This window comes from Chelonoidis abingdonii, chromosome 8 (genome assembly GCF_003597395.2).
Source record: "Chelonoidis abingdonii isolate Lonesome George chromosome 8, CheloAbing_2.0, whole genome shotgun sequence".
Taxonomy (NCBI): domain Eukaryota; kingdom Metazoa; phylum Chordata; order Testudines; family Testudinidae; genus Chelonoidis; species Chelonoidis abingdonii.
The window spans coordinates 67,296,763-67,321,694 of NC_133776.1; the positions used below are offsets into that span (position 1 = coordinate 67,296,763).

Genomic DNA, 24,932 nt, shown 5'->3' on the forward strand with positions numbered 1-24,932 from the left:
GGGCGCTGCCGGGGCACAGCGGCGGATCGGGGCGGAGTGCGCAGGCAGGTCCTTGCGGGCGGGCCTGGGGCCGCGGTGCGTGCAGGGGGCGGCCTGGACACTCGCCGTCTCCGGCCCCAGCATCCGGTCCTGGCAGTGCCCGGCGCTGGGGGGCAGCGGGGACACGTGGGTGCCGGCCGGTCCCTGTGCCGGAGCGGGGTGTCCCCCAGCACGGGGAATTGCTGGGACGCTGCTGCTCGGGGGCTGCGGGAAAGAAGCTCCTGCTGTGGCCGTGGCCTGACTCTCTCTTTGTCTTGCCAGGGGCTTTCCAGGGCGGAGCGATCGCTGAGCTTACGGTGGAGCCCCGACGCCGGCGATTTGTGTGTTGCTTGGGGTGCTGGTCCCAGGCCAGCTCGCTTGGACGGGTGCTGGTTGTGATCCTGACTTCCTGGCATTCTAGGAGAGGTTTGTCTTTCGGATAGTAGAGCCTGGCTTGTTACAGCCGTGTTTCCTACGTAGCAGCACAGCTGGGACAGCACAGGCAGAGTGTAGATGCCAGTTCTGGAGCGTGTGTGGTAAGCAAGCTTTTGAGGATTGCTGTGCGGGTAGCAACCCCCGGTGGTGGGTAGTTTGGGGCTGTGCCGCATAGTGGTGCAGGGCTAGAGTTTGTCATGTGGTGGGCATGAGGGGTTTGGTGTCTGGGTCAGGCTGCCTGGCAGTTCACTGCTTAAGCTGGTCAGGAATTTGCTCCCACTCCCAAAACTTCAGTCTCCAGCTCTCAGGGCAGGTCAGTGAGGAGGGGAGAGGAAGGATTGCAACTTGTGTTTGGTGGGGAGGGAGAGTTTGGCTCTAGCCTTGCGCTCAAGAGCCTTCCAGAACCTTGCACAGCAGTCCCAGGCTTCCTGCCACAGGAAAGGACCATAACTCAGTTCCCTGCTTCATCTGGGTGGTGGGAGGATGCATTCATTTGCTTCCTTGAGGCACACATCCTGTTGTGAAAAAAGTGGGCTTATAAATACAGAGGTAGAGGCTGTATTTCTCTTACGTACTTGGATATTGCTTGGCGTTCATGTGGAATAATAGCTATGGGACTGTTGTGCTGAAACCTTCTTCACTTGTTAGATCCTGCTAATCTTCATCTGTGAGTCACATTCCTAATTAAAACCTTTATCCATTTGAAAATACTTTCTCTCCCATTTGCAGAGGTGCTTCTGTGTGTGTAGAACACTGGAGACAGACAATTTTAGAGTATGTAAGGTGATGCAATGTGGTTTCGTTTACATGTACAGATCTCAAAGAGAGAGTGTGTGTAGTTGGTGTAATTTGTGTGGCCAGAAGGTGTAAATTAGAGAAGGGGGTGTAGCTTCAGTTCACACCCTGCAGTCGCTTTCCATGCTAACTCCTTTCTTCTGACCTTTGGGATGGCAGCTTGAATTTGGGGGCCCAATCCAGGATGGTGTGGAAGCAGGGATGTGGGGAGAAGGTGGAGGGAGGGAACAGCTTCCATGTGAGCAGAGATTAAAAACCCTGGGACTGTTCAGCTTAGAAAAGAGATAACTAAATGGGAATGTGATAGAGATCTATAAAATCACTTTCTCCACCCCAGTCATGAATAAGGAAATGTTATTTACCCCTTCACATAACCCATGGACCAGGTGTCACCCAATGATATTAATATGCAGCAGGTTTAAAATAAACAAAAGGAAGTACACCTCCACCTCAATATAACGCTGTCCTTGGGAGCCAAAAAATCCCGCCGGGTTACAGGTGAAATCATGTTATATTGAACTTGCTTTGATCCACTGTAGTGCACAGTCCCGGCCCCCCTGAGCACAGCTTGACTGCATTATATCCAAATTAATGTTATATTGAGTGGCGTTATATCGAGGTAGCGGTGTACTGTGGAAGTCAACCTGTGAAACTCACTGGCAGGGGGTGTTGTGAAGGCCAAAAGTATAACTGGGTTCAAAAAAGAACTAGATACGTTTGTGAAAAATGGGTCCATCAATGGCTATTAGCCAAGATGGTCAGGGGCACAGCCCAATGCTCTGGGTGGCCCTAAACCTCTGATTGCTAGAAACTGGACCTGGATGATGGGATAGATCACTTGATAAATTGTCCTGTTTTGTTCATTCCCTCTGAAGCATCTGGCATTGGCTGCTATTGGAAGACAGGATGGTCGGCTACATGGCCAAACTGGGTCAGACTAATGGTCTGTTCTTGTGTTCTTAGGGATATGGGTTACATGCTGGGAAATGAGAGTTTAAAGTCCAGCTAGTGTAACGCAGAGTGGGTTAGAAGAAGATGTAATCTAAAGAGGTATGCACTCCCTCTGTATTAACCAGAGTTGGTCCAGAGCTTATGCACTTCTTAAATACAGGTAGGTGAGGGAGGGTTCTTGTAGGGTGCCCCCTGACAGCCTTTTCTATGCAGTTCCACATTCAGGAAAGCCTGACAGTCCCAGACATTGTGAGTAAGTAAGGTACTGCCAAATACTTGGTTAGCTTCCCCCTGTGTTAGAGGGAAGCCAGCATGTAGCCCTGGGGCTGTGTAGCTACAAGAGAATAAAAAGCAGTGGCCCTCCAGGCTGGACTGGGATTGCATGGCTCTTGGCTCTTTGGAGGTGAAAGTGGGTGGGTACTTACGGGTCTGAGTCTTGCTCTGGCACTGTCCTGGAGGGTGCATTGTTCCTAGGGAAGCATTGGTTTCCGTGTCCTCAGCCCTTCCCCACTTCTCTAAAGAAGCAAAGCCTGGGGAGTTGGAAGTATAGTGATCAGAGAACATAGGAGGAGGTGACTCTCCCTTGGGAGGCCAGTTCACTCTGTCAGAAACAAGAAGTTACTCAACCTGTTCAGCTTCATTCTTTCTCTTCATGGTCACTTGGGTACAAGAGGACATTGCACAGGGAGAGGGGAATTGGGGCTGACCTCCTTGCATGTAGCTCCTGGGCTAATATTTTTGCATCTGCAAACAGCCTCCACTGTCCTGGGTCCTTCTCCTAGTCTGAGTGTGGACACTCCATCTTCAAATGGTGACCCTTCCCTGCTCTAACCCCTGGGTTATAGAGGCCCTTGCAATGAGTGTCAGGGTGTGTCAAGGTTCCTTCCCCACTCTGAACTTTAAGGTACAGATGTGGGGACCTGCATGGACACTTCTAAGCTTAATTACTAGCTTTGGTCTGGTATCCCCGCCACCATCCAGAATTTCAGTGTCTGGATCACTCCCTGTCCCCCCAAAACTTTCCCCTCCCTGGGTAGCCTTGAGGGACTTCATCAATTCCCTGGTGAACACAGATCCAACCCCCTTGGATCTTAAAACAGGGAGAAATTAACCCCCCTCCCTCCTTTTCCCCCACTGATCCCTGGTGAGTCCAGATCCAATCCAATGTTGGATCTAAAAACAAGGAAAAATCAATCAGGCTATTAAGAAAAAAAAGCTTTTAATTAAAGAAAGAAAGGTAAAAATCATCTCTGTAAAATCAGGATGGAAAATAGTTTATAGGTAATCAGATTCATATAGCCCAGAGGAACCCCCTCTAGCCTTTGGTTCAAAGTTACAGCCAAACAGGTAAAATCCTCTCAGCAAAAAGGAATATTTACAAGTTGAGAAAAAAAAGTAAGACTAACACACCTTGCCTGGCTGTTACTTACAAGTTTGAAACATGAGAGACTGGTCAGAAAGATTAGAGAGCCTGGATTGATTCTGGTACCTCTTAGTCCCAAGAGCGAACAACTCCCAAAACAAAAGAGTACAAACAAAGACAGATTTCCTCCCACGCAAGATTTGAAAGTATCTTGTCCCCTTATTGGTCCTCTGGTCAGGTGTCAGCCAGGTTTACTGAGCTTCTTAACCCTTTACAGGCAAAAGAGGCATTAACCCTTAACTGTTTGTTTATGACAGGGTGTTTACTGGAATGGCTGCTTTCAGGTGGGACCTACAGGAACAAAAGCACCTTCCGGAGTGGCTGCACTAAAGAGAGAGCTTGTTCAACTTCTCAGAAGAAATGTCTCAACATTCATCTGTCTGGATGCATGACTGAGAACTTAAAAGTTAGTTTGAGAAAAGACCTGTACAGTCCATCTAAGTATTGCATCCAAAATGGGTACTCCTGAATACAGAGCTAAAAGGGAAGATGCTTGTCCCTCTGCAGACCTGCCTTATGATGCCTAAGCATTCATTTGGCTGATGATTTAGAAAAGCCAGTTCTAAACCAACAGAATCTCAGCAACTTTCCCTTCTTCTCTCAGCCTGATTGGTGCGCCAGCTACCTCAGAAGCTGTTCACTGTTGATTTTCTTCTTCAGGCCTAGAACTCTAGCTACCCATCTAGACAGATCCCATTTGTGAGGAAAAGTGCTACGGGGAAGTTGAAAGGGGAGAGAATAAATGAGGGCATCACCAAAGCCAACGGATGGTGGGATGGTTGAGGATATTGTCTCTTCCAGATGTTCGCCCAGTCCCAGTGAGCCCTTCTTTCCCAGAACGTTATGCTACAGAAAATGTGGAAATGGCCAATATAGCTGTGATTCTAGAGAGGTCTCAAATCTGCATCCTGCTTCTTAGCTAAAATCCCTGTAGCTGATACAGACTCAGCGGAATGTGTCAGGAGCATGGAGCTCCAGGAATGGGGAGAGCTAGGAATAGCCCATCGTAACTGATTACTTTCCTTATAGTTAGTATGGCAACACCCATTTTTTCATGGTGTCTGTGTATATATATCTTCCTATTGTATTTTCCACTGCATGTATCCAATGAAGTGGGTTTTAGCCCATGAAAGCTTATGCCTAAATAAATTTGTTAGTCTCTAAGGTGCCACAAGTACTCCTATTTCTACGGCTAAGAGTCTGAGGCATATATTCTGGGTAGGGCTTGATAATGGTGACTGAGTAGGAAGTGAATTGACGTATATAAGCATGTTGACTGCGTGCTGGCAGAGAGACTGTGTCATTACTTTGCTTGTTCCTGGATGGTCTATCTAAGTGCCGATCACTCTGGTATTCAGACAAGACTTGTAACCAACTTACTGCAAGTCGTGAAGTAAGAAATGCATCTTACTCCTTGACATGGGGCTGAGGGACTGTTTCAGAGCCTCTCTGAATAAAGTACTGGTAGTGACTTCAGTTAGCCCACTAATATTCCCCATTGGTTTTGTTCTTATTGTTGCTCTTTTCTCCATTCCTTTGGAACCCAGATGCTACCTTGTTGCATGTTTGTAGAACACGGCCATTTAAAGGAACATGGGCGGTTTAAAATTCATATGTTACCTTTCTTAGCAACCTAAATAAAGGACATCTTGGGGTATTAAAAATGTAGTGGTAACGGTTTTTCATGTCGTTCTGCTTGAACAATGATATGCTGCTCAGGTTCACTTTCCAGATCTCACATGGATTAGCACAGTACTGTAAACCAGAGGGTGATGCTTTTTAAACGCTCCAGGCGGTATTCCTTGTCATCTCAGAGTCTTGTGAAAATACTTTTTTTTTGTGAAGAAACAAAACATTGGGGCCAATTCCCTTGGCTTTTTGTCTTTAACACTGCACCCATCACAATGGGAATGGTGTGTCTTTTTTAAAACCCCAAATCTCGCTTAAATAGACTGAAAATGGGACTAAGGAACCAGCAAAGATGAGTTGCTTAGTAGAGGTGGCTCTTTAACTAAAGGTCAGGCAAAACCTGGAATCTAAGTACACGTCTACCTCGATATAACGCTGTCCTTTGGAGCCAAAAAATCTTACCGTGTTATATCGAACTTGATTTGATCCATCAGAGCAAGTAACCCTGCCCCCGCCCGAGCTCTGCTTTACCGCATTATATCTGAATTCATGTTATATCGGGTGGCGTTATATCGGGGTAGAGGTGTACCGTAAAGAGGCGGTTTACAAGATGGGGTTATTTGTCCGTAGTTGATATTTGGTGCAGGTTTTTTCTCTATATAAACAAGTTTAGACATTTGTCACACCGGGTACAGTAAATTCCAATATGCGACTTATTTTTGCTTAGTGTCTTCAGTTTGAAAATAGCACAGGGGTTAATATATTGCTCTGTCTGGATCTGTGCTGTCTTGAGTTAATGCATAGGCAAATCCTAAGGCCTGGGTTGGCTTCCGTTTGTATTTAAAAAATAAAACCCAAACAAACAAACAAAACCCAACACATTTGAGCTAGAACTCAATGAGATTCTCAACCTCCTTTTGGGAGTCCTGGCCTCCTGCTCTTAGGGAGTCCCTGATTCCCACTGTCCTGAGAAGTCACAGCACATCTGTAGCCATAACAATGAGTATGATGTCATTTAGGAGGCAGGAAAGTCACTCGGGCAGCATCAAGGGAGTGTGAACTTCCTGCTGGCAGTAGGGGCAAATTCATCACTGCAGATAGCTGGGGTCCAGACAAGGAATGAACCTGCAAGGCTCTGGGTGAACAAGGCAGGGGCAGTGCTGCTTTTGACAGCAGCGTATGCTTGCTGTTGTGTGCTTCAGAGCCCTGAGGAGCCTGTTCCTGAGATGGGAGAGGGACAGTTTTTTTGAAGGCTCTTGTGTGGTGTATCTGACCCCGATGGGCTGAGCTGGGACCTGGGAAAGTGACTTAGATGTGGTCCAAGCTCTATAGAAATACTACAAGCAACCGCTCATGGCAGCTTAGCGATGGGCCTGATCTCTTTGCTCTCCTGCCTCTTCTGGGCTCCGAGGGAAGCCTCGTAGGCCAGATCCTACATCCTATGCTTCCAAGGTCCTTGCAGTAGCTTTACTTCCTTGGGGTTGGGGAGGTCTGCAGCTCACGAGGTCTGCAGCTCACAAGGCCTTGTTGTGCCTGGACACTTGGGCCTGTGTCAGTAGGGGAGGCGCAACGCTGTACCTCTGAACTCTAATCCATCCTGTTTTGTTCTTTTCACCCCCTCCAACCCCTTTCCAGGCTGGGTCTGTCTGCAAGTGCTGGATGCAGGCAGGAAACTCCAGGTGTGTTGGTGAAACAACTCAGCCACTGGATGTTCCCATGGGGGCTCATTAAGGCCACATGCAGGAGGCTAAGAGCTTCCAAAACACTGAACTCTCTGAACCGGCAGTGTAATTTAGTGCTGGGAGGGCAGCAGAGGCAGCATGCTCTTAGGCTGGGCGCAGGGATGAAGCTGATCATGCTTTAGTGACTAATGCAGGGACTCGCCACAGCCTTGCTGTGAGGTGGGACCAACAAAGTGCTGTGAGGCAGAGTAGATACAGTGGCAATTGATGGCCACCTGTACTTATCAATGAGTTATTGCTTCATGCAAGTGCACAGGGGCTTAGAAGAACCCAGGAGTGTTGCCCTTGATTGTACTAACTTGCCAACTTGCCTCCAGCTCTAAGGAATCCAGTTGCTCCAGCTCCAGCTCTGAGGAATCCTTTCAGGAAAAGGCAGGCGATTCCTGGGATAAGCCATGTCGGAGGCTGTGGACCTGTCTTTCCTGTCAGAGGCAGAGAGGGATATGATCCTGCAAGTCCTGCAGCGAGATGAAGAGCTCCGCAAGGCTGAGGAGAGAAGGGTCAGGTGAGAGCCTGGGTAGGGAGGAGAGGTTTTTTTCTCCTTCAAAGTCTTCAGCTGCAGTCTGCTTCCTTGATGGCTGGTAAAGTTTTGCCTGTAAATGGCAGGGTGGGGATGGACATGGGTCTTGTAGTTAGCTGCCCTACTGGTATTGTGTTCTGTTCTTCCTTGATGGGGGAGGTAAATGGTGGCTGCCCAGACATCACTGCACTGTCCTGACTTGCTCTAAGAGGCAGCATTGACGCAGGGCTCAGTGTGGTTTTTAACTGCTCCTGCATTTTGCATCTGAACAGGCGACTGAAGAATGAGCTGCTGGAGATCCGACGCAAAGGGGCCAAGCGGGGCAGTCAGCGCTACAGCGAGAGGACGTGTGCCCGGTGCCAGCAGAGCTTGGGCCGGGTGAGCCCCAAGGCCAACAGCTGCCGCGGCTGCAACCACCTAGTGTGTCGGGACTGCCGCTCCTACAGCATCAACAGCACCTGGCGCTGTAAAGTCTGCACCAAGGAAGCGTGAGTGTTTCCCTGGGGAGAGTTCAGGCTGAGTGTCTCTCTCTGCCCAGACCATGCCTGCCTTCCTCATCCTCCCTGTCGCCAGGCTTGCAACCTGGATGCCATCCTGGTCTTCTCTTCCCCTGCTCCCACACACAGTAAGGCTCTTTAAAAGACCTCACGGCTTACTCCAACATCTGTAAAACCCATCCGTCCTTCTCTATTTCTGCTGCTTGTTGTCCTGGTTATCTCCTGCCACAGCTGTTCCACTCTCCACCTACCCTGGAGTCCAGCCTTTCTTCTTCCCTCCCAGTCTGTTCCAAGCACTTCTGCTATGAGTCTTCCCCTCCAACGCCCCTCTTCCCATTCTCTTTCTGCACCAAGCTGGCAATATGCAAGCTTTCGGTGGTGAAAAACAGACCCCTCTCTCCTCTCCTGCCCTGCCTTACCTATATCCCTTGTCCTTCTCCCACTTGTAGCTCCGCAGCATCTCTCCTGCTGCTGCTCACACCGGGAGAGCTTCCTGTTGCCGGTGCACCAGGCATCCTGTGTCTGTTCCTTGCTGACAGTGTATGCAGGCCTTTTTGGAACTGCATGCCCAGGGCTAGTCTGACAGCTCTTTGGGGCTGCGATCTTGTCTTCTATGCATCTGCATCCTAAAATTGCCATGCTCATCTATATTGCTCCAACAGTATTTCCTCCTGCAGGGTGGTAGAGTAAAGGAAGCAGAGAACACTGACTTTGCACAGGGTGAGAATGACCTCTCACTGCCTCTTTCCGCTGCAGAGAGCTGAAGAAGACAACCGGTGACTGGTTCTATGACCAAAGAATCAATCGCTTTGCAAACAGGCTGGGGAGCGACATAGTGAGAATGTCCCTTCGGCGCAAACCTCCAGGTAGGAACAGGCAAGCTCTGGGTGGGGAGGGGCCCTATCCTAAAAAAACACCTCTGGGATGCAACCTAGTTGGTGGCCTCCGTATGGAGAGGCCAAGGACACAGGCCCCATTTCACCGCAAGGGGCCCTCCAGGTTAGATGGAGGCACTTGTTTTCTTGCTCATGGCGATGTCAGAGTTAGCACTTTGATGGGCAAATAAGATGCCTGAGGTCTCTGCAGGCTGCCCCTCCTGGGCTGCTCTCCTGCCATCTTGGTTGCCTTGGCATTGTTTTTTATTTTCTTCCAGCCAACAAAAGAGAGACAGTGGGGCAAACCCTTCTCCAGCAGGCACAGTCAAACGATCCAAAAGACTCCCCCATGGCAAAGCAGAAGAATCCCCAGGAGCGACAGAAGGAGCCCAGGTGAGTCTTGAGTCCATCCTGCAGGTGTCCACTGTTGGAGCCTCTGCAGAAAGAGGGAACTAGATCCCACCTTCCCTGCGTTCACCTCAGATTTCTCAGGGAAGCAATGACCTGAAATTCATGTGCATGGGGCAGAGCAGTGGGCTTTGAGAAGATGTTCTCTCTAATGGGAAGAGGGCTGGTAGCTGTAGAGGGCATAGGCCAGCATTTCTCAAATGCGGCCATGTCAGCCTCCAAACCATGGGTGGAGATGGGGGTGAGGGGCAAATCAGTGCCCAGCTGTTCCCTTGAGTAGCTGGTACCAAAGGCAGTGAGCTGTGCTACCTTGGTATATGTGCTGGCGCTACCAGCAGGGATCAGTGCCCTGCACCGTGCTACTTCCTCAAGCACATCTGGAGACATGAGGTCAGTGCGTGCAGTGCTGGAGGCAGCTGTGGCTTTTGGTCCCTGCGGCACTCCTTTAGGCAGCTCCCCCATTCCTGCCAGGTCGCCAGCTTTCCCCAGGCCAGGCTGTCACTGAAGAGCTGTGGGAGGCAGGGACAGAGAAACAGGTTTGTCAGAGTGGCCATCAGCAAGAGTTGGTGGCCGCACTCTGAGGTAACCAAAAAATTTGTTGTGAGAACCCCTGGCACAGACTGAGTCTTATTGTCGAATGCTACAGCAGATGACTGTGGATCTCTAGGCCTTTGGCAAATAGATTGGGGAAGATTCCTTCCTCAGTTGCCCTCCCAGCCCTGGGGCAGGGGACCTGGGCTGTCTGTCACTCCCAATTTCCCTCACACAGACAGTCAGATACTACGCCTGATGGGCGTATTAGAAAATCACTTCAAGGTGTGATGTAAGACTGGCCAAGAACCATGAATTGCAGAAGGGCTAAACTAGTGCTGTTGCTCCTGCCCTGTTCCTTCAGCCAGCAGGCCCCCAGCATGATACCCTCCCCTTGTTGGTGAGATGCTTTAGTGCTTGTCGGTGACACTTGATCAGCTGGCGATGCTTGTGTCCCATGGGCTTTGTGTGATATTCTGTCTCCTGTATCGTTTCATATGGTCAACCATGTCCTCCTGTTGCCTGCGGTGGGAATGATACCATCCCTCGGCCACGGGGCACTGAGCTGGAATCTGTTGTCCCAAAAGAGGAACCATGGGAGATGGGTGTTATCCCAGCCCATTATGCTTTCTGTCACATAAATGACTAACATGGCTACCCCTCTGATATCTGGCACCAAAGTGGCTTATCTGGGTGATGGCATGAAAATGTAAATTACGGTGGCTGTCCGGTAATGCCACTTTGTCTTGTGGAGACCGTATGCAGCTAAAATAGACCAGACCTTTTTAAAGCTCCCTCAGCTTGTTGATGCTCCTTTCCAGGCCCCTTCCTGATGCTGTTAGATGAGGAGGATTTGCTGTTGTGTAACCCAGCCCTCCAGTGGAGTTTTCCAGAGAGCTGCAACAGGTCTCCAGGCCGATCCAGCTCTCCCACGGTCAATGTGGTGGTGGTCTGATGCAGGTCTCATCTGATCAGACCCTTCTCTTATTGACCTACAAATCCACCACGTGGCTCTGCTTATCTGAAACCCATCTCCTGCCCTTATAAATAAAATGGCTGCGTTCAGGGGCCAGTATCTTCCTCTAGGCCCTGTGCAGCAAAAATCAAAGTGCTGCCAGTTGCCCCAAAGGTCCATATTGCTATACAGCATAGTGGCTGACACCCTGGATCTCCCTGTCTCAGGAGGGGTTGGGCCTCCTGCACTGCAGTCTGGAACTGCCTTTCCTACCATAGGGACGGATCTGTTCTTTTTCCCAGCATGCCTCCTGAAGCCATGGACCCCCGTGATGGGAAGAGTGATACCGAGTCCATGGAGAACATGAGTCTGGATGGGTACAGACCCAATGCTGCTGGCACAGGTGTCAGATCCAGGTTAGAGATTGAGTCCTGTGCCCCAAAACTGTCAACAGGAGCGGTCCGGTACTTGCCTCTTCCCCCTTCCTGTGTTGCTGTCTCCCTCCTGCCTTAAGTAAATGGTTCAAAGGGCAGGTGGAGGGTCCTTTAAAGATTTGGAGTAGGAGGAAAGGGGCACACTTTAGGGATGCTTCTGAAGGTGAGCTGGGATCCCACTTTCCAGAAATGCTTAGCTGAGACCCTAATGGGGAGATGACTCCCTAACCTGTTCTAGATGCTGCTCCCCTCCCCTTCCAGTGGGTACAGCTGTCTCCCAAACCCTGGTCCCTTTAGAGCCCATGGCTGCTCCGGTCCGTGTGCTGAACAGGCTGGTGCTCAGCTGCCTGTGAAGTCCTGATACACCCAGGAGGCCTTGAGCCATGAGAGGAACTGGGAGCAGTGCTGCTGCAGCCTAAAGAGTAGATAACTCTGAGCTGGCTGTGATGCAGGCAGAGTGGCAAGTGCAAAATGCAGTGCTAGGGGAAAATGTGTTTAAATCTTACACTGGGTAGGCAGGATTCCACCATGTCTTCCCCTGCTCATTCCTTTAGCACATGGTACTGGTAGATGGAGATACTCTAATGTCACTCAGAAGGCTGTTCCCATGCTTGTTGAGAAAGTCAAGATATTGGCTGATAAGCAAGCTATCCCTAGTTGCTAGGCAGTCCCCCCCACTCCCCCCAAAGAGCTCTCATGCTGGATGGATACAGAGCGTGTCTGACTTTTTCCCTACTGTCTGCAGGAGAAACTCCCTGGATAAAACTGTCACTTTCCAAGAGGGGAAGCAAAGGCCTGGTCCCGTGGGCTCCAACGTATCCACCTTGCCCATCCCCACCCGCTCCAGAGACACTACTCCCTCTGGCTCAGAAAGTGTATGTGTCCGCTACCACCTCTGCAGTGATTGGGCTCTCCTGCCCTGTGAGGTTGGGGGTTATACGCAGTCTAGTTCCCCCTCTCTGAACAGCCTGTTTTCCCTTCATAGGAGGCTCGTGTGGGGAGCCATGGTGCAGCATCCGCAGATGAGAATGAAACCATATTCAAGAAGAACCCCAGGAGAATCCTGAGGCCTGCAGGTGAGTTGCTGCCTGGGGACCCTGGCAGCTGTGCTCTGGGAAACAAAGCGCAGGGTTGAGTCTGGATACCTTGATTCTGTTCCTGCCTCTGCTGCTGACCTGTTGAGTGACCTTAGGCAAGTCACTTCACCCACCTCAGTTCCTCCACCCTCAAAAGGGGAATAGCGAAGCTTCCCCACTTCTGTAACACACCTTGACCAGTGGATGAGCAAGTACTAGATACGCCCATTACAGCGTGCTAGCACTGCACTAACAGCTGGGACTGGAGGCATCTCACCTTCCTGTCTCTGACACAGACTACACCAAGTCAGTGATTGATCTGCGCCCGGAGGAGCTGGGAAGTGAAAGCGGCTCCATGGGAGACAGAAGCAAGTCGGTCCCAGGTCTCAAAACTGAAGTGGTGAGAGCCTATTGAGTTGCATTGCATCAACTTGTTTGCTTAACAGAGGGAGGCTTCTCCTTCACGCCACCTTTCTCTGAGGCCCGTGGGATCGAGGGGGAGTTGCTCCCCACCTGGCCTCCTTCCATTTCAGTTCAGCTGCAGACTACCATGCTATTATCTAAATTTCCAGTGAAGCTCAGACCCTATTGCACATCTGTGGGTCTCCAGCCTCACATCTTTTCTGAATGAGCGCTCCGGGGCTGTGGGGGAGGAACTTAGTCAGGTCACTGATCTGCTGTGTGCTCAGGGCATCTTCCCCCAGTCCAAGGTGAGTACACCTGATGGGACTGGGTGTTGGGCGAGAAGCCTTCGGGTATGTCTACACAGCAAGTAGCACCCTGTAGCAGCGAATCTCAGAACCTGGCTTAACTGACTTGGGCTTGCACTGTGTGGCTACAGATGGCTGTTTAGAGATTGAGAGTTGGTCCAAAGCCCAGGCACTCGGACCCTCCCAACTTGCCGGGTTTCACCAGACCAAGCCTGAATGTCTACATGGCTATCTTTAGCCCTGCAGCGGGAGCCTGAGTCCATTGATCCAGGCTCTGGGACTCATTGCTATGTAGATGTACCCATTGTGGCTGGGACTGCTTCCCTGGCAGGGTTGTTGCCGGAGGGTCTAGCTGCCTTGGTTTTCCGGCTGGTATGGATGGCCATATCCCTTGTTGCAGGATGAGGAAGAGGAAGACATTGACAACCTGGTGGAGATTCATCGCCGGAGGACGGCCAGAAGCAGCATGCACAGTGGCACCTCTTCGGTGAGTCATAGACTCATAGAATGTTAGGGTTGGAAGAGACCTCAGGAGGTCATCTAGTCCAGCCCTCTGCTCAAAGCAGGACCAATCCCCAACGAAATCATCCCAGCCAGGGCTTTGTCAAGCCAGGCCTTAAAAACCTCTAAGGATGGAGACGCTCCCTAGGTAACCCATTCCAGTGCTTTACAACTCTCCTAGTGAAATAATGTTTCCTAATATCCAACCTAGACCTCCCACACTGGAACTTGAGACCATTGCTCCTTGTTCTGTCATCTGCCACCACTGAGAACAGCCAAGCTCCATCCTCTTTGGAACCCCCCTTCAGGTAGTCGAAGGCTACTATGAAATCCCCCTCCTCCGGCTTTGCCACCAGAGTCCCTCTGGCTCTGCTGCCATTCCCCACCCCAGGACTGCAGGAAGACATGCCTGAGTGAGGACTGGGGTTAGGAAGCAGGGAGACAGCACTGTTTTGTGAGTAGAGCACAGGGTTAGCTAGGTACTGTGTCAAGCTCTGCCTTAGAGAGAAGCTCAAGCTGAAAGTCTCTGATAGGGCTCGCAAGAGGGTGTGAAAGGTGCTGAGTACTTACCACAGCAAATTGGTTGGGGGAAGGGGATTCCAGTCCAGTGGTCAGGAGGGCAAACATGGGGGGAGGAATTGGAAATATGCTAGTTCTCTGTGCACTAGGGGCGTAAATCTTACCAGGATCATGACTTTCAGAGCACGCTGGGGAGCATGGTCAGCATTTACAGCGAGGCTGGAGACTTCGGCAATGTCTGTGTCACAGGAGAGATTGCATTCTCTCTGAGCTATGAGCACAAGACTCAGACCCTGTTCATCCATGTGAAGGAGTGTCGCCAGCTGGCCTATGCTGACGAGGCCAAGAAGCGCTCCAACCCGTGAGTGCTGAGCAAGCTTCCTCTGGCCCGGGATATGGGCATGGGGCTGGGCGAATGGGGGGTTGCCTGCCACAGGTGCTGACCTTACTGTGGTGGGGGAGGGTTGGACTTGTCCTGCACTATGTGCTGCCATACTGATTAGGCAAGCTCCTGTGCTAGGAGTCTGAGATGGGCAGCTGCCATCCAGGAACAGAGGTGTGGCAGGTGGGGGGCAGAGAGCAGGAGTATGTGCTAGATCTGAGGAGATGCCCGTGAAATGGGTGACACTGCCTGCTTGCCTACTCCAGATACGTGAAGACGTACCTCCTGCCTGATAAATCCCGGCAAGGCAAACGCAAGACAACCATCAAACGCAACAGTGTCAACCCATTGTACAATGAACTGCTCAAGGTGAGCTCTGGGGCAGGGGTTACTGGCTGTCTCCTGCCCACCCCAAAGAGAGCTCCATCACAAGCTCAGTTGGGGAGGCAGATGCTTGGCCCAAATCATAAGACCCAGGGCTGGGAGGCTTCACCACCAGATGCACCTCGCTTCATCCTTTTGCTTCACTGATGGAGTAAAAACAGCCCCTTCCTTCTTGGACCTCAGCTGGGGCTGCTGGGAGGGAGAGGGATGCTGATTTCCCATAGAGACCAGAGTCAGCTCTGAAAATCCTGCAGGAGGCTCCCAGCACTGGGGTGGGGACCAAGTTAACTGACGGTCTCTCTCTGTGCAAGGCTGTCTTGCTGATGTCACTGCATTTTTTTTTGTAGCCCTGTTGCCGTGGTGACTTGGCCAGGCATAGCTAAAGCCCTGAACTGTGTGTCGGGTTACCATGACCTCCCTGCAGACACATCACTCTCTTGCTCTGCTTGCTTCGCCTAGCATCCTGCCACTATAACCAGAGGGTGGGTGTTTTCCTGTTCAGAGCACCCTTCCCATCTCTGAAACGTTGCTTTCTGTGGCCCCTCCCAGCTGCAGCAATGTCACCAGAGGGCAGTACAGTCACTTGAGCAGGGAGCCAGCTAAATCCAAGCTGTGTGGATCCAGCAAGGGGATTGCTGCCAGATGCATACTTCGCTTACTGGCTTCTGCTGCGGAGTTTGTGCTGCAGCTGATACAAGTAAATGCCAGGGCAGCCCCCCTCTCCTGCTATAAATGCAGGGAGCACAAAGGACAGAGGGTGGCAATTAAAGCTTTGGAATCCAGAAAGCTCCAGTGGTTTCTGGAGTCTCCTGTTTCAGTAACCTTCATCCCCAAATCTGTGAGCAATTCCACTGTGCCTGCCCGAGGCCAGGCCTGTGCTCACAGACAGACTGAGCAGAACTCTCTGCTCCCCAGCCTCCAGACCTCTACCCTAAAGGTGCTTCCCACTCCCCCAGGAGGCCAGGGCTGCCCATTGCATAAAGTCCCTAGAATGGGTGTGTGCAGGCCCAGCTCCTCCGTGGGTCTTGGATTAGTCTCACAGCAAGTGAACACACCTGAAGCTGCTGGGACAAAGCAGGTAATGTGGTATCCAGCCCACTTGCATGTGTGCACGTACCTTAGTCCTGCATGTTGGAGACTTGCTGAGACTCAAGTTTTCAGTATAAAAATCATGTAAACTCCTGGGGCTGCTTCCCAGAATCTGCCCTTCCTTTTCTGTGGGCAGCTTTTGGAGTCCCTGCTGTGGACCCAGAGTACCTGCCTCCTCTGTGTGGCTAGATTCCTGGAGTGCAGCTGGGCAGCCATTGCCTGGTACCTTCCTCACAGTGGTGAAAGTCTGAAGAGAAAAGGAGTATGTGACAATAGTCAAACACACCAGTTAGGCTCTCAGGAGGAGGTGGGAGGACTTCAGTCTCCCTAGGAGTGCCAAGGGGCATCTCCTCCTCATAGTGAAAGCTTCAAGTATGGTCCTAGCTGCTCTGGGAAGCCACCACTGGCTCACCTGGCTCTGTGGTCTTGTCTCTTCACAGTATGAGATCAGCAAGTCCCTCCTGCTCACAAGAACCTTGCAGTTCTCAGTCTGGCACCATGATCGCTTGGGCCGAAACACCTTCTTGGGAGAGGTGGAGATCCCGATGGATTCCTGGAACTTTGAGAGCCAGCTGGAAGAGCGTCTCCCCCTGCATGGCAAGGTATGGCCTCTGTAGCTCTTTTGCATCTGACCTACCCTCGGAATCTACCACAGCTCCTCCCAATAAGGACAGTGACTCTGGAGCAGATGTGAACTTCCCCCGACCAGTGCTCTTCACTAGTCTGGCCAGTGCCTTTTATTGTGGGAGGTGCTCTCTTTCCTCTAACATAATGACACAGATCCCTCACAGGGTATGTCTGTGTTTGCACTGGAGGTGATTCCCAGCTTGCATAGATGTACATATGCTAGTTCCGCTCAAGAGAGCACTTGAAAAAAGCAGAGTAGCTGGAGTGACACAGATGGCCGTACGAGCTAGTCACATGACTATGTACTCGGGGGGGGTCTTAGCACTATGGGCCATCAGTCTGTATACAGAAGTGAACGTTAGCAGGCAGTCCGCTTCCTAGGAGGGTGATGGACACCTGGTTATTTTATAAAGTAAGGCACTTGCCACATAAACCTTCAGACATCTGGACTTACTGAACAAGTCAATCAATATGTCCATAGTCATATAAAGTCCTTCTGACTGAGTCTGGCTTTCTGGGTCTGCTTGGTACACCTGCCTTATGTGACAACAGGGGAGTCCATGAACATTCATAAGGTGGTGTAGATTCCTGCTGCTGCAGGGTGCCAACAGTCTGGCATCATCTCTTCTGCTGGGAAGGTCCGAGACTGTTTTCTCCCATGAACTTCTGTGGACCTGATCCAAATCCTGTTGCAGGCCAGTGAGTGCCATTTATAAGGCACTGTGGAACAGCTGCTGTCATGGCAAACCTGTGTTTGCACAAGCAGTAGAGGTGGCTGAGCTTCCAGCTGTCTGGGATTCTGCAAGAGTCCAGTTCTGCTTGATCTCTGGGAGACCATTGGGAGATCCCCACCCTGAGAATGTTTGTGTGAGTGGCAGCAGCTTCAGTAAGGCCTTGTCTATACGCCAGCTTGCACTGGTTATCGATATAAGAAACCTATCTATAGTTAAACAAATGAAGTGTCTGTGTGGGGTTTGCACCAGTTAGATGTCTGTCTTTATGATCAATCTGGTAAAAATCATATTGAGTCCACACACATCTGCACTAATTTAATTAAACTGGTTTTTAAAAGAACAAACCCTTGAACTGGGGCACATTAGTGTATAGACAAGACTGCAGTGGTAATAATTTAAGATTTACCCATTTTTCAGGCTGGTGCTGACTCTGCTGGCTCCCAGCAGTACAGAGGGGAGTTGGTTGTTTCCATGAAGTACATCCCATCTTCCAAACACCCAGGGGCGGGTAATGGAAAAAAGGGTGAGTGTCTGAGCTGCTGCAGAACCTCAGTTCTTAAGGTAATATGTGAAAACAGATCCAGATGCTAGTTCACACTGGCGTCGAGTATGTAATCCCAGTCTCCAAATATCCAAGAGCTCACCTGGGAATGGGAACTGCGTGTTGTTTTTGGGAAGAAGCTAATCCACTAGTGGACCAAGCAGCTGTAATATTTTAACCTTCAGCTCTGAAATGTGACTCTGATCCATGGTTATTTCAGCAGTGCTACTAGCTAGGCTTTCCTGCTATGCAGATTCAGCCTGAATGGTAATGGGCTTCTCTTGCAGTAAAGCTTTGATGCAAGCTAGAGCAGGGTTCCTGGAACTCTTCTGAGCAGAGAGCTGTATTGGCAGTCTGCATCTGGTTTGCTTCTGGAGCAGATCAGCTGCCTTTGTCTTATGTTGTGGGACAGTTCTCCCAAGATCCAGGACCCAGCTTGAATTGGGCCAGGCAATTCAGGGGCTGATAAAACACAGCATGCTGGGACCTGTCCATCTATTACAGATGAGGATGTCTGGGGTCAGCCTCTCTGAGATTCAGTGAGCCAGCAGTTCTATTTATTTGTATCACCTTGGTGCCTAAAAGCCACAGTTGTGAACCAGGCCTGCATTGTACTAGGTGTTGTACAAACACACAACAAAACTCTCCCTGCCCCGAGGAGTTGACAATGTAATTATAAGTCAAGGAACAACAGATGGATACAGATAACTAGGAGCACAAGGAGTCCACATAACAGCCAGTGGTCCTTGCAGACTAGCAGCCTTAATGCTCTCAGGTTTTCTGTAGGCATCACAGCAAAGGAGAGTTTTAAGATAGGTTTTGAAGGAGGACAATGAAGTAGCTTTGCAGATGTTTACAGAGAGCACCTCCCAAGCATGAGGGGCAGCTTGGGAGAATGCACTTAAGGGCTTGTCTGCAAATTTAACAAGTGAGCGATGGAAGCTGGCAGCATGGGCCAGCTGCAGGTGAGGATTGATGGATCAATAGTGAATGAGAGCTTGACCGTGAAGAGTCTTGCAAGCGAAGACAAGCGGCTTATGTTTGATGCCAGTGGAGGGATGCAAAGGGGGTCACATCCCATGATTGGAGAGAAGCTGTGGCTGAAAACATGGATGATTCAGACTTTCTCTTCCAGGCAAACGGGAGGAAGGAGGCGAACTCCAGGTCTGGATCAAAGAGGCCAAGAACCTTATGGCTGCCAAATCTGGAGGGACCTCTGACAGCTTTGTCAAGGGGTGAGTGTGTCGGAACCATGCCAGTTATAGCGTAGATGGACGGCACCTACAGACCCGGGACAATGCTTTGCAGTGGAATGACCCAGGGGCCTGGGAATGAATGGGCCTCTCTGTCCCCAACCCTCTCCCAGCTGCCTGCTGTTGGGATGGGGGTTGAGGGTTGTGTGTTTATGCTGATGAGCTTGTGCTCCTGTTGTGGTGAAAGGTCCTAAATGCTGATGGGAGGGGTCTGGAGCAGCTTGCCCCTATGTGCTTCAGAAGTGCTGAGCATCCACAACTCAGCTGAAATCTGTAGTTTGTCGCCAAGAGAAGCGCAGTGTGGTCCACAGACTTCCTCCCAGTGCCTGGCCACAGAGGGGTTCTCTACGAAGCAGAGAGGCGAGTTCCAGCTCATGGGCATGGATGGAAGTCACAAGCCAATATAACCACACAGACTTCCCAGGGGGGAGGAGGGAGCTATTAATTGGGATTCTCCATATGTAGTAAAGAGGAGAAGATGCAAATTGATGAAGTGCAGGCAGGAACTGAAGAGAAACAGTCCCATTCAATTACATCACGTGCAGGCAGACAACTAAAGACCAACAAATTCTATAAGTGCTTGTATACAAATGCTAGAAGTCTCAGTGCGAAGATGGGTGAACTGGAGCACCTGGTATTTAAATGAAGCTATTGATATAAAATCACAGAAATTTGGTGGAATGGTAAGTCAATGGGACACTAATAGAGTACAAAATATATAGAAATGACCAGAATATATTGTGCTGGTGGGGGACTGGCACAATATGCAAAAGAAAGCATAGAGTCAAATACAGCAGAACCCCGTCTATCTGATCTAATTGGGACCAGGGCCAGATTGTATAATAAAAAATCCAGATAAAGCAGAGAATGGAAAAGGGTGATGCTGCAGCACCATCTAGCAGCCACAGAAGAGATTGCCTGCTTTTGGGTCTGTGGGTTGGTGGTTCATTTAATACAAAGAGCCAGTTAATGGATGGTTGAATAAATGGGGTTCTGCTGCATAGGAAAAATCTTAAATGAATCACTGTGTATCATAAATGTTTTTATGGATAGAAATTCCATGCATGAATAAGAATATAGTAGTAGGAATGTACTACCGACCACCTGACCAGAATGTGTAATGCTTAGGGAGATTAGAGACACTATAACTATAAAAATAAATTAGCTCAATAATAATGGGGGATTTCAACTATTCCCATATTGATTGGGAACACGTCACCAGAGGATGGGATACATTGATAAAGTTTCTAGACACCATTAATGACTGCTTCTTAGAGCAGTTAGTCCTGGAACTCACAAGGGGAGAGGCAATTCTTGCTTTAGTCCTAAGCAGAGCACAGGATCTGGTCCAAGGGGTGAATACAGTGGAACAATATAAATTTACCATCCTTGTGGGGGAGGAGGGGAAATACCATAAAGCCCATCACAGTAGCATTTAATTTAAGAAAGGGGAACTACACAGAAATGAAGCTAGCTAAACAGCAATTAAAAGGAAAAGTTACAACAGTGAAATACCTGCAGGCTGCATAGAAACTTTTTAAAACACTAAAGTAGAGGCTCTAATTAAATGTATGCTGCTAACTAAAAAGAGTAGTAAAAGTACCCAAAAAAAAAGAAAAAAAAAAAAAGCCACCATGACTAAACAGAGTAAAAGAAGCTAACAGAGGCAAGAAGGCATCCTTTAAAAATTGGAAGTCAAATCCTACTGAGGAAAATAAGTGTGAAAGTATAATTAGTCAGGCCACAAAAGAATTTGAAGAGCAACTAGCGGAAGTCTTAAAAATGAATAACAAAATAAGTTCGTCAAAAGCAGAAAGCCTGCCAAACAATTGATGGGGCCACTGGACACTCAAGGTGCTAAAGAAGCACTCAAGGAAGACAAGGTCATTGTGGAGAAGCGAAATTAATTCTTGCATTGGTCTTCACTGTAGAGGACATGAGGGATATTACCACACCTGACCATTCTTTTTAGGTGACACATCTGAGGAACTGTCCCATGTTGAGGGGTCAATAGAAGAGGTTTTGGAACAAATTGATACATTAAACAGTAATAAGTCACCAGGACCAGATGATATTCACCCGAGTTCTGAAGGAACTCAAATATGGAATTGCAGAACTACAAACTGTGGTATGAAACCCATCACTTAAATCAGCTCTGACCAGATGATTGGAGGATAGCTTATGTGACACCAGTTTTTAAAAAAGGCTCCATTGTTGATTAGGGGTGCTGGAACAATTTTTATAGTGGGGGGGGGGAGGGTGCTGATGATGTAAACCATGTATTTGGGTGGTTGTTACTACTTTAGTCCAGAGGGTGCAGCAGCACTTCTAGTTCCAGCACCACTGGAGGTGATCCTAGCAATTACAGGCTGGTAAGCCGCACTTCAGTACCGGGCAAATTGGTTGAAAACATAGTAAAGAACAGAATTATTAGACACACAGATGAACCTGATTTGTTGGGAAAGAGTCAACGCTATTTGGCACAAATGAATTGCTAATAGATTTTACAAAATCTATTCGTATTCTTTGAGGGGGTCAATAAACATCTATACAAGAGTGATCAAGTGGACCTGGTGTACTTGGACTTTCAGAAAGCCTTTGAAAAGGTCCCTCACAAAAGGCTCTTAATCAAAGTAAGCTGCCATGGGATCAGAGGACAGGTCCTCTCATGAACTAGGAACTGGTTAAAAGATAGGAAACAAAGGGTAGGAATAAATGGTCAGTTTTCAAAAGTGGAGAGAGGTAAATAGCTGGGTCCTCCAGGGATCTGTCTTCAGGCCAGTGCTGGAAAAAGGGGTAAACAGTGAGATGGCAAAGTCTGCGGACCATACAAAATTACTCAAGTTAGTTTAGTCCAAAGCACACTGTGAAGAGTTACAAAGAGATCTCATAAAACTGGGTGAATGGGCAAGAAAATGGCAGGTGAAATTCAGTGCTGATAAATGCAAAGTAATGCTTGTCAGAAAACATCCTAACTATACGTACAAAATGATGGTGTTGAGATTAGTTGATACCACTCAAGAAAGATCTTGGAGTCATTGTGTATAGTTCTCTGAAAACATCTGCTCAATCTGCAGCGGCAGTAAAACAAAAGCTAACAATATTAGGAACAATTAGGGATAGGTAAGACCAAATGCAATGCCCCAATATAAATCCAGGGTATGCCAACATTTGAATTACTATATGAAAAATAGAACAGGTACAGAGATGGGTAACAAACGTTATTGGGGTATGGAACAGCTTCCATATGAGGAAAGAGTAAGACGACTGGGACTATTCAGCTTGGAAAAGAGATGACTAAGGAGCAGGATATGATAGAGGTCTATAAAATCATGAATGATGTGGAGAAAGTGATTAAGGAAGTATTATTTACCCTTTCCCATAACACAAGAACTCAGGGGTCACCCAATGGAATTAATAGACAGCTGGTTTAAAACATGAAGTACTTCTTCACCCAACGCACAGTTAATGTCTGGCACTTGTTGCCAGGAGATGTGAAGGCCGAAAGTATAACTGGGTTCAAAAAAGAATTAGATAAGTTCATAGAAGATAGGTCCATCAGTGGCTCTTAGCCAAGATTGTTAGGGATGCAAACCCATGCTCTGGGTGTCAGAAGGTCTCTGAATGCCAGATGCTGGGACTGGATGCCAGTGGGTGGATCACTTGATGATTGCCCTGTTCTGTTCATTCTGTTTGAAGCACCTGGCATTGGCTACTGTTGGAAGACAGGATACTGGGCTACATGGCCCATTGGTCTGACCCATTATGGCTATTCTTATGTTCACACTCCAGAACTGATTCCCATGTGTTGGAGCTGCACTGAAGTCACACAGCCTCTTCCCTAGGGTCACTGAACTACTATCGGATGCAAATTACTTGGCCAAATCCAAAGCTGTCCCTTCAGCAGTGGGTGTATTTGCTGTAGGTTGGGGCCCTAACCCCACTTGTTTGGGTCCTCTACAGCTCTAGAGAAGAGCTGATCCCTGCCTTGGCGGGCTCACTGTCTGAAATCCCCTAGCCTGTTACCAATCTCCTGAGCCATCACGGTCTCTTCTGCTCAGGTGGGAGGGGAGCACTGTGAGGGGGAGTTGCTAACTATATAAGGGTCTTTCCCACAGCTACCTGCTGCCGCTCCGAAACAAGACCACCAAGAGGAAGACTCCTGTGATGAAGAAGACACTGAATCCTCACTACAACCACACCTTTGTCTACAATGGCATCAGCCCAGAGGACCTGCAGCACATCTGTCTGGAGCTGACTGTCTGGGACCGCGAGCCTTTGTCCAGCAATGACTTCCTGGGAGGAGTCAGGCTGGGAGTTGGGAATGGTGAGGTACCCCCTGGTCTCAGTTGTTGGGTGGGGCTGCCCCTGCTCTCTTCAGGGTTGAGGGGGGTAGCAGAATGTAATGCGTGGGCTGGGTCTCCCAAGTTCTCTCCCCCCATCCCAGCTTTGTCCTGGAGAACCCCATTCCCCATCCAGTGAAGCTGAATGCCTAATTAGGAAGATGAAATCCCTTGGGCACCATGCTCACATTCAGCAGTCCCCATCATTACCTACTGCTACTCCGTTTCCCAGCACCCCTTCTGTGCAGCTGGAGGCTGCTCTTGTGTGCCCAGGGCTTGGGAACGGGGCTGTGCACTGCAGTAACTCACCTCTGTCGCTCCCCTTCTCTCAGGTATGAGTAAGGACCAGGTGGTGGACTGGATGGACTCCACAGGAGAGGAGGTGAGCCTGTGGCAGAAGATGCGCCAGTTCCCAGGCTCCTGGGCAGAAGGAACACTACAGCTCCGCTCCACCATGGCCAAGCCAGGAGCATAGCCATAGTCTGGGCGCTCGGCCTGAAACCAGCTTTAGCAAGGCAGCACCAGGCGGAGGCAACAGATCCAAAACCATGGCACCAGCAAGGGCCACATGTCGCATCTAAGGGAGTGGGAGCAGGCCCTGGCTTTTGCCTGTGTAGCAGTAAAGCTAATTGTGTCTTCAGCAGACTCAGCCTAACAGCCTGTTCTTGGCAGCAGCTTATTTTATGTAAAGGGTTTTTGTCTCCTAACTTGGCTGGAATTGAATTCCATAGGGTCTCCCCCCTTGCAGGGGCTAAGTGCTTTTAAAACTTGTTCTTACTTTCTTCACCTCTCCCATGTGGTTTGTTTGTTTGCCTCACCTATAGCTTCCACTGTTGTCTCCCCTTCTCTGTCCTCCTGGGATGGTGCAGATAGAATCAGACTATACAAACTAGAGGCTGCATGAACCTAAGCAATCAATATTTGGTATGTAGAGCGTGAGAATACCCAGTGCTGTTGAGACACAGGCTGGTGTGGGGAGAGGAAAACAAGCCTCAGCCTGTTCCAGGATTGTGCTCTGATCAGGCAATGGTGTTTGTGTCACTGGCAGAGGGGAAAGCAGCTTGGAGAGTTCTGTGCTGATCTCCCCTGGGGGAGGTGGCTCTGAAACAAACATCCACATGCTGTCTCCTCTTGAGCAGGCATGGTATTGATCTGAGCTGGTAGCTGGGTATCGGTCATGCTGGAGCTGCAGGACTCTGCAGGGGCGGTGGTCTATTTCCCCTTATGTTGTGGGTTGTTAGTCCTTAGCTTCTGCCCCCCCCCCCTCCACCCACCAAGCCCTTCCCTCTGCCCAGCACCTGCTCCAGCTATTTTACACAGATTTATTCATTTAAAATACAAAATGTTGTGGGGGTCAAAAACAGTGCCCAGCAAGAGAGCAACGGCCCCTCTTGGAGGAAAGAAAAAGCAAATTTTAGGGCATGAGTTAAAATCCACATCAAGCAACTGTCTGGGAGGGCAGTCTTTGTACTAGCAGATGCACTGTAATGCCTGCTTGGTTACTGTGTCAAGGCTCACCACAAAGGGCCGTCTGTTTTAATAAAGGTTTTCTTGCTGCTG

General features: G+C 49.4%; 1 protein-coding gene across 1 annotated transcript; it reads left to right on the top strand.

Annotated features, from left to right (window-relative positions):
• Positions 1-319: 319 nt before the first annotated feature.
• Positions 320-24,932, top strand: SYTL4 (synaptotagmin like 4). The gene is made up of 17 exons (XM_032772159.2): positions 320-554; positions 7,311-7,498; positions 7,786-8,001; positions 8,767-8,876; positions 9,164-9,278; positions 11,082-11,195; positions 11,959-12,088; positions 12,199-12,289; positions 12,586-12,689; positions 13,400-13,486; positions 14,202-14,380; positions 14,668-14,770; positions 16,315-16,476; positions 17,653-17,758; positions 18,912-19,011; positions 23,148-23,356; positions 23,705-24,932. Exons 2-17 carry the CDS (start codon positions 7,389-7,391, stop codon positions 23,845-23,847), a joined length of 2,079 nt encoding a protein of 692 aa, XP_032628050.1. The 5' UTR covers positions 320-554; positions 7,311-7,388; the 3' UTR covers positions 23,848-24,932.

Bases quoted from the DNA above. Each gene is read 5' to 3' on its own strand.
- SYTL4 (XM_032772159.2), top strand. From the start codon at position 7,389: ATGTCGGAGGCTGTGGACCTGTCTTTCCTGTCAGAGGCAGAGAGGGAT. The intron at 14,771-16,314 runs GTGAGCTCTGGG...GTCTCTTCACAG, and splicing joins TGTACAATGAACTGCTCAAG to TATGAGATCAGCAAGTCCCT. The intron at 19,012-23,147 runs GTGAGTGTGTCG...TCTTTCCCACAG, and splicing joins TCTGACAGCTTTGTCAAGGG to CTACCTGCTGCCGCTCCGAA.